At 36.2% G+C, this 27599-nt stretch overlaps 1 protein-coding gene across 6 annotated transcripts in view; it reads left to right on the top strand.

Moving 5' to 3' along the window:
* Positions 1-27599, top strand: part of LOC150108406 (centrosomal protein of 83 kDa-like) — a 300734-nt gene that overhangs the window by 130977 nt on the left and 142158 nt on the right. For all 6 annotated transcript variants that reach the window (XR_016548132.1, XM_090390751.1, XM_090390750.1 and 3 more), the window contains one exon: positions 16187-16376. Coding sequence is in view for 5 of the 6 variants with exons in the window: in XM_090390751.1 (XP_090246877.1) it covers positions 16187-16376 (190 nt within the window). In the remaining variant the exon portion in view is untranslated. The remainder of the gene's footprint in view (positions 1-16186; positions 16377-27599) is intronic.

The following is a 27599-nucleotide window of genomic DNA, read 5'->3' as shown; positions in this document are numbered from 1 at the left end:
CAAGCAATTCCTTCACATCCTCACTCATAGCCATTTTGTCTCCTTTCAAATCATTTGTACCTGCTACCACTATCAATTCTTGCACCCACTGCTTTTGCATTCTAATTGACTTACTTACATAAGTATCACTCGCATCAATAGCAGAATATGATTCTGCTATTGATGCCATCTATGACTCTCCTAATTTTTCTTAGAACTTTCATATCTGTGGTATATGAAATATACCACAGATATGATCATATAAGGGGGAACGGAAAGTAATAAATTTTTTGAACTACATTTTTAATATAAATTTTATTAAAGAGCAAATTAACATTATTCAATTCTATAATTGCCATCGTTAATTATAACCTTATTCCAACGATCTACTAAGTTTAGAATTCCTTTTTTGCAAAAAGTTTTTTCTTTGGAGGCAAAAAATTATATCAAACTCCTTTGGACATCATCTTGTGAATGGAAGGTTTTATTTCTTATGCTGTGTTCTAAGGACCTGAATAAGTAATAGTCACTAGGGGCAATATCCGGCGAATATGGAGGATGTGGTAGAAGTTCCCATCCTAACTGCCTAATTTTTTCTTGAGTCATTCTTGCAGAATGTAATTTTGCATTATCTTGCTGCAAAAGTACCCCTTTTCGATTGACAAGCGCAGGACATTTGATTAACAATGCTTGATGTAGTCACTCTAATTGTTCAAATTAGAGTGACAAGGACGATGGCTGCTGTGATAGTCTTACCTTGTTCCATGAGTTCGTAATGAATAATTCCATGAACATCCCACCAAACGCACAACAGAACCTTTTGTGGATGAAGTCCATCTTTAGGTGTTGGAATTGGAGTTTGATTTGGAGAAAGCCACTGTTTTTTGCGTTTATTATACTTATACAGCACCCATTTTTCGTCACCAGTTATGACTCATTCCAAAAAGGGGTAATTTTGTTGTCTAGTCAACAATGAATTGCAAATCATCCGTCTCTGTGCTTTATTGTTTTCTGACAGTTCATGTGGTACCCATACACCCTGTTTAAGAACTTTGCCACTCTTATGTAAGTGGTCTTGGACAGTTGACCATGATGAATTAAGTTTCTCTGCTAATTCTTGTATGGTTTGTTTTGCATTTGATTCAACAAGAGTCTTAAGAGCATCATCATCTAGTGTAAGAGGTGTTAAACTCTGAAGTCTTGTGACTTCGTTTAAGCAGATCATTCAGATTTCAACAAGTACAACTTAGCATACTAAATTATTAATAGTAGAACATACTTGCATTTGGTTATTAAAATCAAATAATAATGTGTTTAGGGTGTGAAATATTAAAGTAATAAAATATAACAATTAGAAAGTATCAGTTTATAAAATTATAAAGATGCATAACAGATTTGGAATTATATTATGTTATTTAGAAGTTTTTCTTGTGAATTATAAATCAAGATTTAGTATTGTACAGTGTAACTGAAATTAACTTAAATTTTCTACTGACCTAAATGTAAGAATGGGTCCAAAGGTTTGGTACGTGTTAGTGTAAGCACCTGAGGCTGTGTGATACCAGGAACAGGTGTGCATAATAACAGTCCCGTGATTCCTGCTACAGAAAAAAAAGTGCTGACATCATTCGGAGATCGAGACTAACATAGCACTGCACAAGGTTTTTCAGAAGGAAATAGGGAGCGCTATGTGATGGGTAATATAAGGGATTGCAGGAGGAGGAACAGGGCTTTTTGTTTTACCGGGATTTCGTGGTCGTAAGGAGAAGATCGAAGTAGCTGGTTCCAGGCAGAACGGCGGGCGAGGATGCGTGGCAGCGGGAAGTTTGAATCGAGCAGTTCCTGAAATTACGGATGGAGTTTCCAGTGTGATGCAGCTAATGCTTTCATTACAAGCGGGTGCTGAGTCGTCGATGTTTCCTTGAAGTCCTCAAATAATGAAGGTAGCCATTGTGTGTGTCAAGGATAGCCACTTAGCAGAAATATAACGCCGCACGTTGTCCAAACAAAGAATCGAACCTCGGGTACTTCCACAACAGTATCAGCCAGCAGACCCATTCCGAAATCAAGTGAAGGTAATGTAGAAGTTTTATTATTTGTGTTTTGGAAGCCTGTGAGAGAGTGAAGAATTTTAGATGCAAGGAACTTGATAAAGCAGAACATTATCAACTAGTGAACTTTTAAGTAATTGTTCTATTAGGCTGTAGCCTGACATCGAGATTGTTAAGAGGAGTTTGATAAAGTTGCAGAGAAAAGAATTATGAACCTAAATTTTAATGTTAATATGACGGATTGTCCCCAGAATTATTTGAAGGAATTGTTATGAGTAAAATGTATTAATGACGATTAAGATTAGCCAGTTTACTAGAAATAAGATTTTGTATGCTTGGGATAACCCTGAAAGAAACCAGCTTTCCTAACTTAGTATTTGTATATGATTGTAATCTTAACTAGAGTGAATTTATGTAAATATGTAGTGTGTTTCAGGTTGTAGAATAAACATGTATTCTTTTTCCAAACTGAATCTTGCCTACAAGAGCATCAACTCACCACTTTAAAAATACGTACTTGTCACGGGAGGATAAGTTTAAAGTGAGATATTTGGCCATGACTGACTGAGGGAGTTAACAGGTAGTTACATATTTGGATTATTGGAAGTATCTCCCTGAGTAGTATAATTTATTATTATAGGGCATAAACTGGCGCAGTCTTTAAATTAAATAAATGTGTTTAAGCTTGAAAAGGAGATAGAGCCAAGGATCCAGGTTTGTACGTAGAGTACTAATTGATTTGTGAGTTTGAAAGGTGCGATTTAATTAAATTTGCATAAATAACGATGCAACAGAGGTCTTCCAGATCGAGGACGATCAGAGAGATCAAAATTTTTTTCTGCAAATCTCCTAAACCATCACTGACATTTGTTAACCTTCAATACGTCTCCATAAGTTGAGCAAATGATTTTGGTAGCCTCAGTAGCATTCTTTCCTTGGTGAAACAAAACATACAATGACTTAAATGGTGCTCTTCAACTTTAAAGTCCGCCATATTAAAAAATAATAATCTAATATTAAAAATTTTTTTTTTAAATAGAAAAGTAATGCTAATATTTAAATAAAAATCAAATTTAATAATTTATGTGTTATATAAGAAAAAACAATCAGCTAAAAATGACCTATTAAAATAATTGATTACTTTCCGGTCCCCCTTATATTTGATTAAGTATTTAAAATACTTGATCATATTTGATCAAGTATTTTATTTCTAACCAAGATCTCAGATCTTTAAGTTATTTATTATTGATTTGAACAGTTTTGTATCCAGCTAGTTTAGTGTTTTGATTGATTTCTCTCTTATTCCATATAAATTTATTTAGTTGACTTACCATATCAGCTTTGCTAATTCTGTTGTCTGTTTCCATATTTAGTTTTCCATCTTCACTAAAAATTATGCCTAAATAGCTGAAATGTTTTACTTGCTTAGGTTCTCCATTCAGGAGTACAGTGTTCTCACTCTGTATCCTATATGTTTTCCCAGTTTCTTCTTTTTATTGCTGAATCCCACACCAAATTTATTGTATTCAATTTTGTTAGGTAGTCCTTCCAACTTGTATGGGATTTATTTAGAAGTATAATATTATCTGTATGAAGTAAAGAGCTGAGATTAATGGCTCCAATTTTGATACCTAATTCCACTTTCCTTTATAATGTGATCCATATGGATGATGGTAATGTGCACTCTTGTCTGACACCTGATTTAACATTAAACCATCTTCCTGTAGCTCCTTTAATTCTGACTGCTGACAAACAACTCATTTATACCATGTAATTGTACTGTTTTGAAAAGCTTTTTTCTTGGCACCATATCATATGCCTTTTCCAGATATGAAAACTTAAATATCAGATCCTTGTTATATTCCTGTGATTTCTCAATTGCTTGTCTTAAAGTGAATCCTGACAACCTCTATTTGTCCTGAACCCAGCTAGTTTTCTTCTCTATAGTAGATAAATTACAGAAAATGTTTACTGCTGAGTGTTGCTAGTAAGATTTTCTTAGTGTTTAATTAAGTATGCTTGCATAAATCTTACTAGGAAAACACTCAGTAGGAAAATTTCTCTGTAATTTCTCGGATTCAACATTATTTTGCTCCTTGTAGATGATCACTGTGAGAGTGCATTACTCAAATCAAACGGTGCATCTGATGTTTGGTGGAGATGGCATGTTCAGTATGTCTAGATTGGTTTAACTCATTCTTCATGATGAGCAGCTACAGATCTTTCAGTTTTGCCAAAATAAGATAGCCCACAAATGCAGATTACTTGATAAACACCAGGTATGCTAGAGGCAGATGTTTGTCTTTCTTTAGACCTACCCTAGTAATGATTTCAGAGCTTGATAGTGTCAGAAATACTCTTGATACACTGGTGTCCAAAACCGAAGGTTACAACCACAAATTCAGACGAATCAGCTGGTAACAATTTTGAGTAGAAAGCAGGTACACATGTTCAAAGGGGGTCTCATGGTAGCACTTAACAGGATAAAAGACTGCGCTAAGCAAATTGTGTTTGAAGGAAGTTCCTTTCATGAAGGAAAAGGAATAAAGTTGAGACTTGGATGTCTTGTAATGTCTAGATCAGGGATCGGCAACCTTTTCAGACTCGCGGGCCACATTCAACTTTTATTTTTAACAATCGGACCCGCAACGTAGCAGGAACAATCTATTCATTATGAATACTTTGCTTCTTAAATATGTTTTCATGAGCAGTCAAAGAAGCTTGTAATTTATTAATTTGATTTTTCCTAAGTTCACAGTTTAAATCCTTGTATTGGTTTTCATGTTCATTCTTGTAATGACATCTGATATTATATTCTTTCATAACAACAACACTTTTATGACAAATAAGGCAAAGGGACTTATCCCCATTTTCAATAAAGTAATTGAAATTTTCAATAATTAAATTTGCTGTTCTATTTATCATTAAACCTTCTTCCTTCATCTACAGTTGTACGTTTTCTTGAACCCATTTTTTGAAATTATTTTTAACAAATATATATCCTCTGAAAATAATAGTTGATATTATTGAATTATATTAAAAGTCAGACCAGGGAACGCGACTGCAAAAGTGTGCCAAAATCTCGGTTGTCATCGGATGAAGTCGCCTTTGTTATTCCCACTCATGATATCTCACACGGTTGACTCTCGCCAAGTTGCACAGCGATATCACGAAGTATAGGTATAAAATTATTTTTAATTTATTATTCATATTATTTAAATAATTCAACATGCAGGCTACATTCCATGTAAATATGGTCAGCCCTTTATGGGCCACCAAAAAACGCATGTTTGGGCCGCCAGTTGCCGACCCCTGGTCTAGATGATTTCATGTAGGGAAGAATTATTGGAAAGCTTGAAGAACATTGCAGAATTACTGATATTGCCAGAGTTTGGAATCTCACATAATACTGTATCCAGGCTCTGGGGAGCATTTCAATATCAATGGAATGTGTTCCAGATGTTTCCTAAGAGATTGCCCTTGCTCTACCATGGAGCATGAAGACAGATTTTTGGTTATAACAGCAAAACGTAATCGATGCACCATGGCAGGTCACCTTGCAAATCGACTCCATTCAAGCACATGTACATGGATATCTCGACAAACTGTGGCAAGACATCTGTGACAATTAGGCTTTTATGCCCCTGTAGTCTGTATCCCTTTATCCACAGCTTATTGTAGAGCCCGTTTTCAGCAGTGGTGTATCCTTAATAAAAATTGGACAAGACACCAATGGACTAATGTACTCTTTACAGATGAGAGTTTTAGTCTTTCCTTCGATTCTAGATGACGCTTCATCTGGCATGAAAGTGGTACTGCTTACCATTGTGAGAATGTTCTTGAAAGGGATAGATATGGTGGTGATGGTGTCATGGTGTGGGGAGCATTATGCCTAATGAGTGTACTCAACTACAATGCTGAAAAAAGGGACTGGTGAACAATATTGCAATGAAGTTCTTCAACACCATTTTCAATTATTCCAAGGTGCTGTAGCAAAGAATTAATTTTTATGGATAACAATGCCATACGACATCGTACACAAGCAGTAGTGATATTTCTGGTGACCAAGTATATTAATTGAATCGAGTTGCCAGCACACTCCCCAGATCTCAACCCCATAGAAAACATTTGGAATGCAATAGGGAGATGCATTGCTGCTTGTAATTCTCTTCCAGAAAACAAACAAGGCCTTATCCTTGGTCTGAAGGAGGTATGGGCAAGTTTGCCTCAAGAACTCCTGAATCACTTGATACTAAACATAGTTCAATGTGAGAGCTGCATCACAGGTTGGGGTGGACATATTCCATATTGAAATGTCTCTCTGTTTTCTGTATGCACTGTACATTAATTCCTTAACTACGTCTTTAGGAAATTTGTAGCTTTTGCCAAAAATATATTGCAATTTAATTTGTACAAAATTTATAACACATTTTTTGTGTAATATAATTTATTAGTATGCTGCAATACATTTATGTCCATATTTTTACTATAGTCATGAAAATTTTTTCATATACAGGTAAAAATGTAGTTTGTCCTTAGCTTTTGGACACCAGTGTATAAGGAATGGCAATATGGTCAATAACTTCCTGGGAGGCAGTCAACCTAGAAATTCCATAATCATTAATGACCTTGTTAACAAGGGACATTGTGAAGCTGTTAGATGAGTATGTAGCCTTCATACTCATCTAACATATTTCTTGCATGAGTAGGGCTTCTATTGAGCATAACAAGTGAGAACCAAATGTGAGGGACTTAATGGTGCCAGAGTTTTGACATGATGGTGATGTGATGAGCAAGAATATAAAGTCTGGTGGGTGATTTCTTCTGAAAGAGAAAATCAAAGTCTTAGATCTGTCTGGCAAAGAATAAAGAAGTCTAAAAAGAAATGCGATCATCCTTTTCCACATCAGATGTAAATTATATAAAGGATGACTAGCATTAATCTTTTTAATGAAATCTTTAAGCTCAGGAACCATCCTTTCCACAAAGATGTACCATAAGCAGGGCTTGAATCGATGTTATCAAGCAGTTACTGTTCTGCTAGTTCCATAATGTTTTTTTTTGAAAGTAGGAGAAAGAAGACATGGGATACCCTCGATTTGCTGGCAAGACTTATTCTGACAAGTGTCTGAATGCTGGAAATGGACAACAAAGTCAAAGAGACATTGAATACTTACAGGAAAGTCTTGTCTAGCAATTCTTATGTTTCATTTAGAGGACCATTTGTGTGAAGAGAGAGGGAGACAATGTCTGGGCTGATTAAGAGATCCCCTTGAACCCCAGGGAGAAAATGTAGCCCTGAGATTTTTTTTCTTTGAATGACAAAGTGTTTTTATTAAGGGATGTTGTTTTATCTGTAAAGAACAAAAGTAAACTAGAAGGCACAAGATTTTAACACGGTGAACAATGAAGTTGACAGCAGCTTGTAATGGAACATTTTCTTTGTGGACTAGTATAGGAGGATGGTCTATACTGTAGTCACTTCAAGAGGTTTTCATTCCTTTTTGGTTTAATCATCTCAATAGGAGACACACTGTTATGAGTTTGTTCAATTTATTTATTTGATTAGAAGTTGGATCATCAGAAAGGGAGTGATAAGTAGTGTAATCATGTAAAAAGCTAAATTGCCTATAGTATGCTTTCCTGTCTTGAACCCCAATAATTTTTCCTTTATCAACTGTAGTGATAATAAAATTTGTATTTTCTTCAAGGAGAGTAACACTTTAAATTCTGGATTTGAAGGCAGAAGCCTGGACTTAAAAGGAATTTGCAATTCTTCAAAGCAGACAATTAGCCAGGTCTAAAGGAAATTCATTTATGTAGCCCCCGTTTGCTGCCAGGAAGAAATTTCATAGAAATAGATTTAGGTATAATTGCAAAATCAAGACCTTTGAATAAAGCATTTACTTCCTCCACAGAGAGATAGTTGTTCTGAAATATTAATAATGGTTTTAACTGGCTCTCTAACAGTAGAAATGGATGCCAGACTGTAGCTAATTAAGAAGATTATTATGCAATAAGCTTGTCACGTGAAGCTGCAAAAACTGCCAGATGACCCTCTGTAGAAACAAGTTTTATAATATCAAGAATAAATCAAACAACTTTGATGTGTTTGACCCAGTGTGACTTTTCATCCAATTAATAAACTTCCTTTCTTTCTAGACTCTGTAAAAGACAAAGATCTCTGGCTATTTATCCCAAAGAATATTTTTACTGTATTAGATTCCATGAGCCCTATCAATCTGGACTTGCCAAATATGGCATTTCCACCAAACACTGGATCCTTTGGAAGAAGACTCAAGTCCTACAATGCTGTTGTTTAGCTCACTTTTTTTTTTTTTTTTTTTAATTGATTGCAACAATTATCTCTTGACTACAACATTGAAACCGTTATCTAATATCCTCCTTCTATGTATTTGGGGACTCTCTGAAATTAGGCTATTTTAGCTTGACAATCTACAAACAAATTAGAAGTGTAATTGGAATTCCCTTTCAACCTGAAGTCTGGCTGAGGCATATGGCTGTGTTTACTTCTTTTTCTTCGTGATTCTCAAGCTTTCAGAATTTGTGCTTCCCTTAACAGTATCTACCATAGAATTAATCCTGTACAGAGGGCCTTCATAGCACAGTGTTATCAATAATGCACTTTAGTTGAAAAGACAGGGCTCTTCGGCAAAAGGTGAGCTAAACAGTCTCATATTGGGGGGGGGGGGTCATGGTTTAACTCCTGGAAACTTTTTCCATCTTATAACAGGCAAAATAGTCATATGCAATTTGTAGATGTAGCAGACAATGCAGTTAGGATTAACTACCCTATCATAAACAATAAGCAGATTTCAAAAAAGCCAGTGAATATTCTGTCAAAGCCAAGTTACTTGGCTTTGACAGGATATGATATTCAGCCTAACACGAAAGGAAAGAAATAGGAACTAATCAAAGCTTTATACCAAGGATTTATTTTCTTGATTGCTTTGTTATGGGTTAGTTGTTATACACTGTTCAGTGTATTATCAAACTCCTATGTTTTATTTATTATTTTTTTACAATAACAATCGCATGCATGGAAAAAAACTTGTTAATTTTCTGGCAGATATCTGAATGCTGAAAGGAGAATGAAGTTTTCTCTCCATTTACGAGAGTTCTAAGACTACTAGAATTCTCTATCTTTCCCATTAGTTTATAGCATTCACTGTCAGTGGAATCCAGTATTTTGGAGAGGCTATCATGGTTAGAAAGAAAGAATATATTTATGTTATGGACTAGCTTAGTGTGCCCTAGAAAATTATCACTTCTTCAGATGGAAGGAAGCAATGTTGTTGCATATGCCAAAAGTTTATATCACAGAATGTTCCTTGAAGTAGCCAAAGCCCTATTGTTTATGAGATTAGTGATTGTCTCTATAATAATTTGTAATGAGATTAATCTCTGCAAAGATTGTTTTTATACTCTAAGTGTTTATTATTACACAAGAGTTCAATTCCGATTGATACAATGACCTTTAACTGTTTCTTTTAGAATCTGGAAAATCACTGACTCGAGGCAAAATACAAAAAAAAATATACACATTTAAAATTAAAACAATATATACACTTTAAATAAAATTACACAACTACAAAAATAACTGGATCCAAGGCATTCTAAAATTCGAGGCTTAGAGGTGCAAGAGGAGAATGTGTTCCAAATACTGAGTACTCTGGATGTCAGTAAAGCAGTGGGACTGGATGGTATTTCACCACGGGTTTTGAGAGAATGAAAGTGGCTGTGGAAAGGTACACAAGGAATGGAAGGAAGGTAAGATAGTGCCATTGCATAAGGGTGGTAGCAGACTGGAAGTGTCTAATTATAGGCCAGTTTGTGTGTCATCAGTAGTTGTTGAGGTCTTGGAGAAATTAGTGAGGGACTATATACAACGTTGGGCAGATGAGGGTAATGTTATCTGTGAGAATCAACATGGATTTGTTAAGGGGCACTCTTGCTTAAGTGATATGATTGCCTTTTATAATAAAGTGACAAGAGCAGTTGATGAGGGAAAGGCATACACTGCCATTTTTTTTGGATTTTGCACAGGCATTTGACAGGGTGCCAAATAATAAACTGATATTTAAGTTACAGCACATGAGTTTAAATGTCGGGTTAGTCAACTGGATTCAGGATTGGCTGTCTGATAGGTATCAGAGAGTTGTGTATGGTGGAGCAATGTCAAGGAAGCAGAAGGTTACACGTGGGGTTCCACAGGGCTCAGTACTAGGACCTGTATTATTTAACCTTTATATCAATCACATTGTCAATGGATTGCAAGAGGATATTCTGTTGTTTGCAGATAGTAATAGTACAGATGTGGTGACCCTGCAAGAGGATTTGAATAAACTAGACAGATTGGCAAATGAATGAGGGTTTCACTTTAATGCAGTAAAATGTAGTCTTGAAGTTTGGGATACATTGATGGGAGTCTGCATACTCTATTGGAGGAGCTGTACTGGAGAAAGTAGGGGAGACAAGAGATCGGGGTGGTGATCAATAGAAAACTGAAATTCAGGGGCATGTTGCAAAGGTGGTGAAGGTAACCCAGAGGATTGCTGCAATACTGAGAAGGAGCTGACCTGCAGAGATAAAAGAGTTATCATTCCATTGTATAAGACCCTGATCAGACCACACTTAAACTATTCTTCTCAAATTTGGTCCCCAGGATTTGAAGGGGATAAATTAACTATGGAGAGGGGTGCAGAGGCGGATAACAAAGATGGTTTCAGAACTGTACAATGTTAATTATGAGGATCGGCTGAAGGAATGTGGACTGCAGATTTTGGTGGATAGAAGAAGGAGAGGTGATATGATCAAGACTTTTAAAATGTTGAGAGGCAGTTACAGGGAAGTTCTTTCGCTTGATGGAGCAGTGGGAAAGAGCAATGACAAGAGGCCATCCCTGGAAGTTGCAAAAGGAAGCTGTGAGCAAGAGGTGAGGAGTGGTTTCTTTGAATGGAGGGTGGTTGAACCATGGAGTGCATTGCCTGATAGAGTGGTGAGAGCAAGAATGGTCAATGAGTTCAAGGAGTGGTATGATACTTTGTGCTTCCTAGGAAGAACCTCCCACAATGAGTCTCTTGACTCCACAGAGGCCTGAATAATAATAAATAAATCTACACCTTAGAGATTTTCTTTTCCAAATATATTAAAATAACTCATTCTATTACTGGATTGTTTAACATATACTTTGTCATGTCTACCACACCAAACACCTTGTTTTCATAATAACAAAATGTTCATCATTATCAGTTTCTTTATTAGGGCCTTTCCGAAAATATAAAAAATTTTCTTCTTTTCTGTGGGATCCTTTCTTATCATCCTTACGTAGTATACAATATGATTCCTCACTGAAGTATAAATACTTCTTACCTCTTGAAGTTCTATTTGATGCACAATTTATGTACCAGAGGAAAAAAGTTTCTTCTACTACTTCACGAACAACATATCTATGTTGAGCTAATTCTGTCGCATTTTCCAAAAGAAAACAAATAGATCCTGTGTCCTTAAGACAAATGAAACTTTCCAATCAGCGTTTCCTCATACATTCAATTAGAACATTGACTGCAGTATCGTCTTCTATTTACTAAATACTGTCTCAACTCCTCCAGTTTAAGGACTCACAGTTCTATGATTCCTTTTCAGAATTTTCTATCAATATTCTCCTGACTCATGTAAAAACTTAAACTTTCTAACAAGAAAATTTCTCCGGTCTGCATTCTTAAACTTCCATTAGCTCATTTTTTTTTGTTTTCCCCCTGTTACTTCGATACCAAATGCTCTCTCTCTTATTTTTTTTTCTTGTTACCCCAATACTGAACGCTTTCTCTGTTAGCTGTCAATCACCCATCAAACTCCTCGGTGAGCATGCGTACTCCATGTAAGTTGCAAGTGAGAAGTTACATATAATGGCTAACATGTTGTCTCCGTTAGTGTAATGAGAATGTCTTCACAAAACACAACAAATGTTTCAACACTTAATAATTTTAAATTATAATAAAAAGGATTGAATGTAACATAATTATCAGAATCTTGTAAATACATCAAAATTTCAAATAATTTACATTTCATTTTGACAATAATGATATCAATAACGGGCACATCGCGAGTGCCGATATGTGAAACCAAAACTAATGATAAACAGAATAGAGAAACAATTGTAAAAAAGATTTATGATTATTTTTACACTATGGAACCCTTTTTAACTGTAACAGAAATAATGCATTCGTTTTGAATAAAGTTTGGTGCACTGTCTTACTTTCCATTCAGCCCAAAGTATATGGTACAAAACAAATTGACTTTCATAAACTGTTAGATGCAGATACTCCTTCCCCTTCCCCCAGATGTAAGCATTCTACTTGACCTTTCCTAAGGTAGTATGATGTAGTGATCAAGTTTCTCATCGAATTGAGGGATCACATTCTTTTAGGAATTTTGTTTCAACTTTTAAAGGCTGAAACTGATACTCTAAAAGTTTGAGATTGTAAGGCTTAAAGTGCTGCTCATCCATAACACCTTTCACACTGCAAGTTCTTTACTGGCCTCACACAGTCAACTTTTGTCGACTGTGATCTAACGACTCACGAATGTGAAAGATCCACTAACACTTAGCAATAAATGCTCTTATCCCTATACAAGATCTTTCACTGAAAAACTTGTATAATTTCTAATTGAGTCAGCTTTAGGTGGTTCCATCTCATTAGTCTTGAAGAATCAATGAATAGTTATCACAGATGGTCTCTTTAGAATACATACAACTGTCTAAGCTAAGACTACTTAATTATTGCTAATATTATTATTATTATCTGAGACCTCCAGGGAGTCAGACTCATAGAGGGAGGCTGTAAATTACCCAACCCAGCTATCATATCTTCCCTTAAATTCATTTACACTAGATGCACTCACTACCCCTAAGGGCAAATTATTCCACTCACTCACTGCTCTCTGAGAGAAAAACCTAGCTCTTACCCCTTTCTTGACTGAGAACAACCTTAAATTCCATGGATGCCCCCGTGTTCTCTCCCCACCTTCCATATAACAAAAACTTTCATCATTTGAAATGCTATAACATCCATTCAAAAGTTTATAGACCTCTATCATATCACCCCCTCTTTCTCCTGTTAACCAGAGTCTGTAATCCACATACTCGCAATCTATCCTCATAATCTAAATCCCATAATCCGGATATAATCTTTGTAACTTTTCTTTGCACCCTTTCCACAGCTTCTTTATCCCCTTGGAACCTGGGAGACCAAGTGTGGTCTTATCAAAGCCTTATAAAGAGGCAAAATTACTTCCTTATCCTTACATGTCAAGGTTCGCTTCAGCATAGAAATTATCCTTTGAACTTTAAATTCTTATCCACCAACATCCCTTGCCTCTTCAGTTTCTTGTAGCATAACCCTGCTAATATAATATGCTGCTGGATCTCTAATCATGCCAGAGCACATAATTTTACACTTACTTACATTAAACTGATAGCCATTTTCGTTTGCCCAGATTTCCAGTCTATTCAAATCATTTTGTAATTGCTGAATATCGGTAGCATCCCTGATTGGCCTGCATATCTTTTCCTTATATATGATAAATTCAGGGTTGCAGGATAAATCCCATCAAGTTTGTTTTGTTTATTTTTTGTTTAATGTTTTTATCTTTAACCATTTCAAAAATAAATTCATTTTGTTAAAATCATTTATAATAACCATGCACAATAATTTAAAGTGAAAGACTAGTTTGATTTTATCCAAACATCAGATATTGTCAAAACCATGGGCTTTCTCAGTAATTAAAGTACATAAATTAATTTTAAAATGCACTTTATCATTAAATACGTGATATTTTTATGGTGAAAAATGTTATATATTGCAAAAGTGATTTTAAAAGAACTATTTTGTTAACTTGAATGGAACAGGTGTTTCCATAACAGGATTAAATGGTATTCCAACATGTAAAAGATTAATAGAAATAATGATCATTATTTCTATTTAGTATCATTACAGTGCCAAATGACATAAGGCAAAAAAAAGGCAGTGAGAAGGATACAATATAGACCACACGGAGCAATGAAGTCTGTTTCACATTGGGACATTTACATATACTTGGAGGTAAGGAAAAGATCTGTTATGGTAGGAAAGTGGAGCAGATTACATGATATTCTGTGAGTAAATGAACAATTTGGGTTAAAATATTACTTAGAGTGCATCAAGTTTCAGGGTACACTGAAGAGTTTAATGATTAGAGAGAGGAAATTAAGATGAAAGGTCAGAACGATGAAAAGATTAAAAGAATTATTGGATAGGTAATTCTTCCTCATTTGTTAATGACTGTATTCATCTAAGAAGTATATTAAAGGACCATATTTTAAAAAGTTCAGACATAATGATTAGTTTCTATATCACACTTCACTATTCACCAGTGTGCCATTAACCGAGACCCTTGATTTGTTAAAGTCACCCCCCTCCTCCCAAAGACATATTTGAAATATTCAAATTTACAGTACATGCTGGTTATTTCGCATAGTAAGGGAAGATATACAAAAAATAATCTGGGAAAAGCCATGCCCCCCCCCCCTTTTTTTTTTTGCCAATTTCTACATAGAACTCCTAGAGAACCAAACAATCAGCCTGTGCAATGTCGATGATGTGTTTTCTATTTAGCCACATGGTCCAGACACATTAGCCAACTAAAATCCACTTTACAGTAGAACAGGAATCTAATGACTATCTGCTCTTTCTAGATGCATTAGTCACATGCCTTCTGAATGGTTCATTATGTTTTGCAGTTTATAGTAGACCTACACATACCAGAAGATATTGGCACAAACAATCACATCATCATCCAGCTCAACAATATAGTATTCTAGAAACACTAACTCATAGAGCCAGAGCTATCTGTTCTGATGATAATGCTTTTACCACTGAATTCGCTTACACTTTTTTAGCCAATGGTTATAAACCCCAAAAAATTAGAAAAAATTCTTAATGCCATCTGACCCTTCATCACCTAATTAAGCAATTAAGTGATGAAGGGAATTTCAAGTACTTGTAAGTAATAAACAAGACTACAGCAAAACTGTTAACTGTTTTCCAATGTATCCAGAATGGACATATTTGAAAAAATATCCAGAAGAACGTTTAATGAATATCAGCTCCTCACTACATTTAAGCCATATATCAAATTGGCAATCCTCATCTATTCACAGGACAAACTGTCTCCTTTATCACATCCAGGAATATATGAAGTGCCCTGTACTTGTGACCTGGCTTACTATGGAGATGGATTGGGAGAACTGTTAACATCCATCTCGGAGAACAATTAAAAATACAATTGGCATCATCATTATGGCAAGTCGGGACTAGCATCCTCTTGATCAGCAGCAGCAGCTTTAAAAAACGTTCGCCAAACCTCAACAAGCATGGCCATATCAATTTACCAAAAATCTGGGAGACAGTCATTTTACGATCAAATTAATACTTGTTAACTCTCTTTATTCAATAATAGATGGCACCAATTGGTACTTTAGTTTCTTGTTGTTTGTTGCAATTTTTAAACTGGTCCCACTGTAATTGCTGTATTCGCATTCTGTTTCAAACTGTTTTTTGTGCTCTGAAGATGCTAGGTGTAACTCTAATGAGATATCAGCAAATAAGTTAAATAAGTATTTTCTTATTATTCTTGTGTTGTGAATTAAAACTGTTAAATAGACTAATCATCACAGAGGTGATATGTTAAATGTGCAGTGCTTCTCAATAGCCCCCTAAAAGCAACAACTGGTGCAGGTTAGTGTTAGCATAAACAGAGTAATAAAATTTTATTATTTTCTGGCATTTCATTTATATGGAAGGAGATTCATAACTTAATGTTCATTACTCTGGGATCTTTCATATTATATATCATTATAATCAGTAGAGTGATTTATTTTATCCATGTAATTCAGTGTATGGTTTGCAATAAAAAATTGAATTAATAGGAATTTGACTGTTACCTTTCTAATGTAAGATATTAGAGATTTTTGTAGTTTTCTTTGTTTGACATATTGTTATAGCTGCTTTATGGGTGAAGAATTGTCTAAATACTAATAAGCAATATTTAATTTTCTTTCTCATTTCATATTTTTTATTTATTTTATGTGTTAGAGCAAAACTGGAAGATCGACAGCGAGATTCTATTAATGTTGAAGAGCTCAAGGAAGAAAATGGCAATCTTAAAGATGAGATTGATCGTTTAAAATTAAAAGTTTCTGAATTGTTAGCTGTGCAGAATGAACTTTTGCAACAAAGAGAGACATTAAAAGCAGCAGCTGCTGAAGTGAACAAAAAACTGGAGGCAAGTTGCTAACATTTAAAAATAAGATAATTTAATAAGATAAGATAATTTAAGAGATGAATTATTCATGAATTTTATATAGCTAAAATATTATCTAAATATTAGTTCAGAAATATTTAGCTAATGTTAATATAAATTCGAATATTTCTTGACTACACTCAACTTTAACTATATTGAAATTTACTTCAGAATAACAATAGTACTAATAGGACTTTTTATTATTATGTGACTTCCAATACAAGAATGGTTGTAAATCTATAGTACCATGGGCAGGATAAGGATTTGTTTTCCCGTTTTTATTTTTCTATATATATGTGTGTGTGCATATATGATTAGTACTATATATATATATGATTAGTACTATTAACTCGGGGTTGGGATATGTTCATTTTTAAGTCAGTTAATTTAGAAAAATGAATATATATATATATATATATATATATATATATATATATACACACACACACACATACACTAGGGGGCTCTGCCGCCCATGTCCTGGACTGGTAGGCCGGTTCTCCTCGAATTTTGAAAACTCGAAAGGGTGGTCCCCCCCGAGTTCTGGACTGGTAGGCCGGTTCTCCTTGAATTCTGATGACTCAAATTTTGAAAACTCGAAAGGGGCAATTCTTTCTACCCCCCCCCCCCCCCCCCCCACACACACACCCCGAGTTCCAGACTGGTAGGCCGGTTCTCCTTGAATTTTGATGACTTGACACTCAGGGTAGCCTCTGAATTTCAAAACTTTTCAAATAACTTGACAAAAAATGTTACATAAAATGGCTTATCATTTTATATATATAGGGTAGATATTTTTTTTTTCTATTTTTTAAATAATCCAGAAACCCTGCTCTAGAGACCAAGCATGGAACTTTTTCAAGTGACTTCAGGTCCCCAATAAGCTGCTGCGCTAAAGGTCTTACACTGAACAGTGAACTTCATCTCTCACCTAAAGATAATCACAAACATCCATGTCCAAGGCAGGATTAAAACCCACAGCCTGTTGGTTGAGGAGTATCCACTTGCTATGCCAGCCACTTGGCCAACGAAGCTAGAATTTTGCTAGGACATTTTGTTATTAATATCCTAAGATGCCATGGAGTCATGCTTATCTAGGAGGTCCCCTTTGCCACACACACACACACACACACACACACAGCTCATCATACTGTGCTTTAAACACATTCAAATTCTCTGCAGACAACACATTCTCAGGCAAATCATTCACAACTCTCCATGCAAAAAAAGAGAAAACCTAATAGAGTAGAATAGAGATTTGGGTGTTGTTACTCTTCTTCATATTCAATGACCAGAAATCACTTTAGTTCATCACTTCCAGATCATTTAAGTAGAGGTTAATCTTCTCCACGTTGCAGTGATTTGTGGATTGTAAGGTTGATCAAATGAAAAGGAGGAATGCAATGTTGAGTCAGTCAACTTATTGCTAACATACTGCTCTCCTATCACTCAAGCCTCTTTATACAGCTTCCAGGGATGACCGCTTGTTCTCTCCGAATCTCCCACCATTTTATGAAAAACCTCTCCAGCGTTTATCCTATAACCCCTTACTAACTTGTAAATCTCTCTTCCTCCTATCCACTAGACTGCAAATTGCATCATCTTAGCCTTTCTTCATATTCAACATTCCAGAGATCAGAAACAATTTTAGTCAATTACCTCCAGACCCTCTCCAACATCTCTGCATCCTTTTGAAAACCAGGTGACCAAATCTGTGCACAGTAGTCCAGATGTGGAGTAATCAGAGCCTTATATAATGGAACCAGAATCTCCTTACAAGTCAGTGTCCTCTGCATTATTGCCAGAATTCATTGGGTTGTCCTCACAATTTTGGCAGTGTATCCTGTAAATTGTAGATCCTTATTCATCATCACCCCAAGATGTCTTATTTCCTCCAACTTCGACAGTATATCCCCACCAAGAGTAAATTCTACATCTCATCTTTGTTTTCTAAATTTTAAAATCTTACATTTTTCAATGTTGAAAAATGTAAGATTCATTGCCCATTCACTCAGTCTAATTAAATCTTTGTGTAAGGCCACAACATCTGCTCTACTCCTCATAGTTCTTTCCATCCTTGCATCATCTGCAAACAACACTATATCCCCATTCAAATCTTCCTATTTGAAATCTGTTTAACGTACAAGTTAAACAGATCCCCCTCCCCCGGGGGATGCCCAACCCCATCTGCTCTAGAGTGACTATGAACTTATCGTGTGGCAATCTATCAAAATCCTTTGCACAGTCTAAGTGTACTACTGTGTATCCATTTCTGTGTCCAATGCTGCTGCCACCTTATTGTAATAAGTAAGTAGATTACTAAAACGAACTCCTTAGGAAAGTCTGGATCCTGATTCTCACCAGCCTCTCCAACACTTTAACCACAACAGTTTACACACAGATTTGCCTATAATTTGATGCTTGAGTTCTGTCACCTCCTTTATGAAGCAGTACAATCTTGCCTTCCTTTCATTCCTTTGGAACTTGACCCATTGTAAGACTCATATTATACAAATATGTCAAGGGAGATGTCACCTCCTTGGCACATTCCTTCAAAATATGCAGTGATATATCATCAAGTCCCTCTGCCTTATTAACATCAAGTTTGCTTAATTCCCCTATTACCTCTTCCTCACTCACAGCCAGTCTCTCCTCCTCATCATTCGCTGCTCTCAAACTCTCCATGATGTCACATTCACAAGGATGAAAGACCTTTATGAACTGCTTATTAAATATCTCAACTATACCTCTACAGCAGTTGTCCTTATACCATTTTCTCCAAACAGTGCCGTCCTACCATAATCATTCTTTATTTTGCTGGCTACATATCGAAAGAACTCTATAGAGTTTTTTAACATTTTTTTTTTTTTTTGGCTTCATTAGCTAACTGCTGCTCATACTGAACTTTTGCTACCTTTACCAACCAAGTCGTCCTCCTTGCTTCTTTTTTGTATTCTTCATAGAGTTGATTATTACCACTCCTCTTATGTTACCTCCATAATGCCTTTTTTCCCCTCTGTATTACATGTTTATTCATCCATTTCATGCCTACCTTATTTAACCTTCTGACCTTAGGAATACATTTAGACATTGCTTCTGCTAGATAGTTCTTGAATATCACCCAAGCAGCATTAATGTCCTTTCCAGCCAACTCCTCATTCCATGCTACAGCTGCAAGCTGTCTCCTGAGGTTCTCACACTGCTGGCAACCACCCAGGTAATCACTTCATGGTCATTCACCAACTAGAGGGTTTTTGACACCTCATTTATAATAACATCCACTGTTGAGATGATCAAATCCAAAGACACTCAATCCTTGTGTGTCCTCTGTGGCACACTGCCTGAAGTAGTTGTCCCCCTCAAAAACTGTTTTGAGGGGGACAACTACTCAAAAAAGTAGTTGTCCCCCTCAAAAATTATAATGAAATGAAGCATTTCATTATAATTTTTATAATGAATTCTGATCACTGTGTAACCTTGAAGGAAAGGAACAATGAAGTATTTCATTCTATTCACCTCTGTCTCACATCAAACCCCTCATCACATCAATCCCTTGCATCTCTACTTTGTATGGACATAAATAACTATTTTTCTATCATCAATAGCACTTCACATCCCTTTTATGCTTTCCTGTCATGATGTCATCTCATCGAACTATGTCTTACTTATTCCAATAATTTTTGGGAGAATGAACTCACTCAATGCAACCACTTCATTTGCCTTGTTTCGTACACTTCTAGCATTTGTATACAAACATAACAGCTCATTTCTGGATGTATAGCAAATTTCACTGATACCACTTATTAGATGTGACTTCTCCATACTTAACTTGATCCATTCCTTTTTCGCCTTATTTTCTTAGAACCTTCAAATCCAACTGTTTTCCCTACATCCCAGGTCATCCCCCCCTCCCTTTTTTTGTCTACACATGCATTCACATACTCTTGGTGCATCAACCCTTCCATACTTAACTCGATTCTTCTTCTCATTCGATACTTAACTTCTCATTCTGAGTTCCCCTGTCCATCCAGAGTCTCCCTGTTTCTCTGCTACCCACTTCATTCATAAGCATCACTTCAATCTTTCCTTCTTTGCTGTCCCACTCTTTCACATTGCTTCTTACTTTCTCAGATTCACTTCTATTCATTCATTACTCTCCCTTCCAGCAGCAGTCTTTCCAAATGACTCACACCAAATGTAATGGGTGAGTTCACAATAGCATTGTTTGTGATCGATTATAATTACTTTCCAGAAACAGAAAGGTAACTAAAAACCTAGGAATAGTACATTTTCCATTTTTACTATATGTATATAGTTGTTTCAAGCCAATATTAGATAGAAGCTCAGTATTAGATATGTATTTCAACCTGCCTAGTTTCATTCAGAAGTCATTAATTACTGTGAACACAATTTTCTCCTCTTTTAGCACCGGAAGCTGTAGAGAACTGAACATAAAAATAGTTCAGTATCTTGATATCCCCATTGGCAGACTACCTAATGATAAGTTAAAAATTCAGGATTTATTAATTGGTAGAACTTTCATATAAATGTTGAATAAAATTACAAATCATGGAGATTTTTAATAGTATATCTTTACTAAACTGAACTACCATGACTTCATTTTTGCTTCCATAGAACTTGGCTTTTCTGTGGTTTTTTTCTGTATTTTCTTGGAGTACCTGCTGATGATTATATTGATTCCACATGTGAGAGATCACAAGACCTATAATACAAAAGTGCTATTCATGTGTTGTAAGTGGTTATGGAAAAGTAATCTGTTAACATGTTTTTTGAAAGGTGGTGGAGCTTATATTCATTGGGAAAAGCAGTATAGGTGAGGCTGTTCAAGGAACAGAGGCAGATGGAATGAAGGAAAATGATGAAACATTAGTTCAATATGTTTGGATTGTGTACAGATGTTGATTAGTGGCTACTCTAGCAGAGCAACACCTGTGAAAAAGTACCTATAAAAAAGGCATAATGTAGAAATAGTGCCTTTGAGAAAGTGACAGGAGGGAGTCTGTGAGAAAGAGGTCACCTGTTAAGGAAGATTGTCCTGTTCTGTGTACAATTTTTGGGAAGATTTTGGGTGCACTATCTGAAATGTGAGAACAGTAATTTAAGATTGGTTACATTTGAGTTTCATAAAATGTTGGAGTAGAACAAGAGAGAAGTAGTGTTTTGAATGAAAAAAGAATACCTAGTTTTTAGAGGCTGAAAATAATATTGATGTAATAAAACTGTGTGAGTTTGAAAGGATAACTTTATCAAAAGTAAGAAGGAATGAAGTAGGATCTTTCTTATGTGGGTAATAAGGGAGGACTGTGTTTTAATAGCATTGAAAGTCACTAAGTTGTCTTCCCCAGTTGAGAATGGTGAGAAAAATCAGTTTTTAAGACATTAATTATGGAAGATCTTTCAGTCATTTGACCACTGCAGGGTTCGTGAATGAAGAAGAAAGAGTACTGTTATCAGCAAAACTATGAATAGATTTGAAGTTTGAAGGTCATTCATGTAAAGGAGAGAGTGTAAGTGAAAATACAGAACCTTGAGGTACTTCAGTATTGGTGAAGAAATGATGAAAGCAAGCCACCCACCATGACATGCAGTGAATGACCATTAGATGGTGGCTTGTTTAGAACCCCCCCCCCCCTTGATGTCAGACATAGTGTAATGCCTTGGAAATATCAAAGTGACTACATGGATTTCTCTAAATCCTTCCATGGCCTGTGTCTAAAGATGAGTAAGGTTAGTAAGTGAGTAAGGAAAATGGTGGAATCCATATTGGAGATTACTGATTAATTAATGGATTCACAGGAAGTGAAGATGCTCATTGTTGATGACCTTCTCTATCATTTTCTAGTGTAATGAGGTGAGAGCAATGGGGTAGTTTGATGGCTGACTTTTATCTCCCTTTTTTTAGGTACATACTGGATAAAGGCTTGTTTCCATGCTATTTAGGTAGATGTCAGATGAATGTGACAGCTTATATAGGTGATACAGGATATGTGTTAATTCTCAGCACAAATACCATCTGAACAAGGAGACTTATTAATATGAAGACTAATTTGGATTTTTGTGATGTGCTTCTGGTTGAAGATCAAAGGAAGCATACAGTCAGTTGGTGCAAAAGACTGATACCAAGTCTGCCTTATGTTTATGTGATGTTATAATGGAAGCATCAAGATTGAAACAAAGGGTCCACCAAAAAGCAGATCCTCTCTACTCCTCAGGAAGCAAGCTGCCATAAGTGGGAGCCAGACCCAGAAGAAATACTAAGAAGACAGAGTCATATATTTCCCATATACAAGTATTAAAAAGATGTATTAAAACACTCTGGATTAGAGATAGTTGTAAAAATTTTTTTTCACTTCATTATAATTTATATTAAACTTCTCAAGAAATTACATTCTTGTTTAATCCTTTATCCAAGTGTGAGCAAACGAAGTTTGTGTATGAAGTATCTTCACGAATGGTCTACTTGTATATAGAGGCTAATGACTTCACATCAGTTGCCTTAGTGTGAAGTCATTAGCCCTTATATACACAAGTCGTGAAAATTATTTACACAACTTCTTGTACTACCATGATTACACATTAAAACTTGCCTCTTTGCTTAAAGATTGCTCAACTTACCTTCCCTTAGACTATGAATACACAGATCAGATAATTTCAGAGACTCCATAAAAAGGTCACCTCCTGGCCTGCTGAAATTACTAAAAATGGAAATCATACAATTCCAACCCCAACCCCAATCCAAAATATATGGATTATCTAAAATTCACAAACAGAATGTGCCATTATGCCCAATTGTAGATGCCATTTATTTATTGATATGGGAGTCACTCCCCTTTCTCTCTCATCCCTTTGGGGGAACAGGTTGAGCCCTCCTAATGAGGGATTAGGTATATATATTTTTTATTGACTGTAAATCCGTATGTGTTCACTGGGTCGGTTTGCTTCTGAGGGATGAAAAACCTGAATTTCTGGGTGAAAAAATCCTCTACCTCTGTATGAGATCGGCTAACTCACCTTTAGTCAAAAGAGACCAAATAAAGGTTCCTCGCTACATGGACGGGAATCAAACCCAGGTCTTTCCGACCAAAGGGCTTCATCTATACCTACTGAGCTACGGAGGCTCTATAGATTCCATTGATTCACCTAAATACAAATTAACCAAACTTTTAGCTGAAGTGCTTTTCCAATATACTGGCACCATGCCTTCACACATATTATTATCATCATCATTTTATGGCATCTCCATGAAGTCTGGAGACTCATCATGGGATACCCAAATCAACCATCGTACACACAAATCCTATCATACCTCTCCTTGAATCCATTCACCATCCGGGAACTTTCAACCACTTCTGCATTCCATTTCACTAACTTACCACTCTTGAAGCAAAAAATCTGGTTCGCACACTCCTACTAATCACACTCTTACCCAACTTCCACGAATGGCTTCTAGTTCTCTATTTGTCATATATTGAAAAATTTCACTTGCATGAATTTTATAAAACTCCTTTAATGTCTTAAAAGTTTCTGTCGTGTCTCCCTTTTTCCATCTATCGACTGAACTTTGTAACCCACAAACCTTCAACCTATCCTTTTAGGGAGTATTCCACTGACCTGTCACCATCTTGGTCACTCATCTCTGAATCTTTTTGACCACCTCCTTGGTCCTGAAGAAACTCAGGTGACCAAATTGGAATTGGTGTGCAGAGTCAAGATGTGGCCAAATCATAGACTTACTTATAATAACTTCCTTATCTTTACTTGTTAGTGTGTTTTTCAACATCCAGGTAATTTGTTGAGCTATTTTACCAACTTTTCAATATGCCTTCTGAACTTTAAATCTTTGTCTGCCATTATCCCCAAGTCCCTAGCCTCATCAATTTCCAATACAATCAGTATGATATACCACATGCAACCCTTTCAACCCAAAGTGCATAACCTTACATTTTGCAACATTAAATTGACAATCATTATCCTTTGCCCACAATACCAATTTATTTAAATCATCCTGCAGGATATTTACATCGCCTTTATCAATTATTGCTCTCCCCAGTTTTGCATCATCAGCAAACAACTGAATATCTTTCCCTATGTCATTGATATACAAATTAAAGATTTTAATTTAATTCGGTACTAATGGCCCTAGTACTGAACCCTGAGGTACTCCACTAGTCACCATCATTCTCCTAGTCTTCACCCCACCATATACTACTCTCCGGTGTCTGTCCATTAGCCATCCCTCTACTATCCATGCTACTAGCCTCATATCCATTCCCATCCTCTCTAGTGTTTTAATAGTTTTTTTTCATGAGGTATTCTGTCAAATCCCTTGGTAAGCCATTACTTTTATCCAATTCTGCTGTCTCTTTATTATAAAATGTGAATAAGTTATGAAGACAGGACCTACCCTTTCCAAAGTTGTGCTGCCTACTATAGAGTATTGCACCCTGTTGTATTTTACCTTTCACCAACTTTTCCGATACTTTAACAATCACTCCTGATATATTAATTGGTCTGTAGTTTGCCACCTCTGAGCCACCTTAATGCAATGGTACTATCTTGCCCTCTTTCCACTCCCTTGAAATTCTGCCAAAGATGAGACTTAGATTGAACAACTTCGTCAGAAGAAATGCCAGTTCTCTTGCACATTCATGTAGCATGGGCTGATTATGCCATCTAGTCCCACTGCCTTGTTCACATTCATATTCTTTAATATGCTTAACACCTTCTGTTCATCTACCTCAATTTTAACATGTGTCTCTGTAACATCAGTAACTGTAAAATCTCCATCTGGATGATACATCTTTGCAAAATGATCACTCAGCAACTCAACTACTTCTTTTGGCTCAGTCACCTTCCTACCTTGAGCATTATTTAAAGCTGTTCTACCATAGTCATTTTTCCTCTTGCTACATAATGAAAAAACTCTTTTGGTTCACTTTGGCCTGTTTGACTAATTCTTTCTCATAGTCTGATTTGGCCTTCCTTACCATACTTGTCACCCTTCTTGTTTGCATTTTGTACTGCTCATGTGTATGCTGATTACTATTTTCTTTATATTTTCTCCACAATGTTTTCTTCTTTTTTTTTTTTTGCAGCTCTTGCTTTATATGCCTACTCATCCACTTAATTCCAACTTGATTTATCCTCCTAAAACTCAACTCACTGTAAAGCTGACATTATGGTCAGTTGTAATGTCTCCTGTCTGTTCACCGATGTCCAACTTAAAGACATTTTTAGACCTTATTCAAGGTCTAAAAGCTCTGGTGTAGAGAATTTTCTTCTTATATTTCAGCATTAAGTTGACTATGAACTCGGCCTGTTTGTTTTGACAAGGAAAATTCTACAAACAAATGGAGGGGACAGTCTTAAGTCCCCCCCCAAGCTAACTACTTTATAAAAACTTTTGAAGAGACAGGTTTAAACTATACCCTACCTAGACTCACTGTATGGCTGCTTCGTTTTGTTGATGCGTTCTCCATTTGCCCACACAGCCTGAATGTTCTCAACATATAAACAGTTAACATCCCAGGATCCAGTTCACCTTTGAAAAAAGAAGAAAAAAAAAACAGTCTCCCCTTCCTAGACACTTTAATTACACACCAGCCTAATGGATTCCTGGCATTTTCTGTTTACAGAAAACTCATACACTGGTAGATACATTTACAAACAGCCCCCCCCCCCCCCCCCCCCCCAACAGTATGGGATTATTAAAACTCTGAATAACAGTCTAAATTAATTAGTTCAGATAACAGTGCCCTCTCCACTAATTTGACTATATTCACAAAACCGTCTTATTTGACTATATTCACAAAATCATCTTAGCCAATGGCTGCAATTCCTACCATATCCAAAAAATATTAAAACCCTTAAGCCACACACCCTCTCAGAACAGAGACTACACCAGAGCTATCACCATTCCATATATCCAAAGCACATTTGAAAACCTAACAAAAATCCTAAAAAAATGAGCATCCCTTATCTGCTTCACCAAAGACCAGCCACAGTCCTTAGACCTGTCAGGTGTTTACCAGTGCTCTTGTAGTTATAAACTATCCTACTATGGTCAAACAGGCAGGACAGCCAACATCAGAATTGCTGAACAATAAGAACTGTATCCAGTTCTGGTTCCATCACGACTATCGCCACTCAGGACTTGTTGACCATACTTTTTCTCACCCATGACAGGATACGCTGGAAGAGAAGGCCACTCTATTCCATTGCAGCAAATATAAATACAAACTACCCCAAGAAATTTGACTTCATGAAGCTGTCCCAAATTTGGGAAACTCTCATCCTCTGTACTTCAGCCCAACAGCCAAGGACAACCCATTTTAACACACTGGGGGGGGGGACTATTTAGGACTTTAGGCTTACTCTCAGTTGATGTTGCTACGTCGCACTTCACGGAATATTTGTTCTGAGCCTTGTATATGGCCTGTTAGCGTGCTTTCCTGTGACCTGGGGTCTAAAGCTCCCTCGGATCACAGACTCTAACAAATTTGTTTGTTCTGCACCAGTTACGGTCACCCCTTGAATGTCGTAGGCCCTTCCTGAATTCAATGTTTATCTTACTTGACCCAAGTCAGGTAGAACGGTGTACCGACTCAGGGATTTTGCAGTTGTGCCCTCCCCTAGCCTTACTAAATTTATTTAGATACTCTTCCCCTTTTTTCACAGTTTGTGTGTTGGTGAGTGGCAATGTCGTTTTCAAACACAATTCAGTGACCAGGATTTAACAAGAAACACGAAGTTTAATTTTAACAAGATCAGGACACATAGAACATAAATCAATCAGTTAATTGTTATTTCAAACTTTAAACGCTCTACATGGTAATGCATGAAAATTTCAAATAGGACAAGATTGCTATTTTCTAAGCATGTTATAGATATAAACATATACTATTAATTATCTGAACATGGATCTCTGGAGAGAGATTGCTAAAGTGACACATATATGCACGATGTGAAGATCACATGACATGGGTCTTCGGACTACCAGTCCAAGGTCTCTATAAATTCCACTACTGACATATAGTCTCAGCTTCCTTTGCTAATGAAAGGTCCTAGCTGCTTCCCCCTTCAACATTTAACATATTTTAGATATAGCAAAGTTTTACATTACCATTTGGTGCTGCATATAGTCACATTTCGTCACCACGTGCGAGTCACGTGCAAACCCTGGTT

This window comes from Typopeltis vanoorti, chromosome 3 (assembly GCF_054136105.1).
Source record: "Typopeltis vanoorti isolate ZY-2024b chromosome 3, IOZ_Tvanoo_1.0, whole genome shotgun sequence".
In the NCBI taxonomy this organism is placed as follows: Eukaryota; Metazoa; Arthropoda; class Arachnida; order Uropygi; family Thelyphonidae; genus Typopeltis; species Typopeltis vanoorti.
The sequence above is the reverse complement of the archived record's forward strand: the minus strand, read 5'-3'. Positions and strand labels throughout refer to the sequence as shown.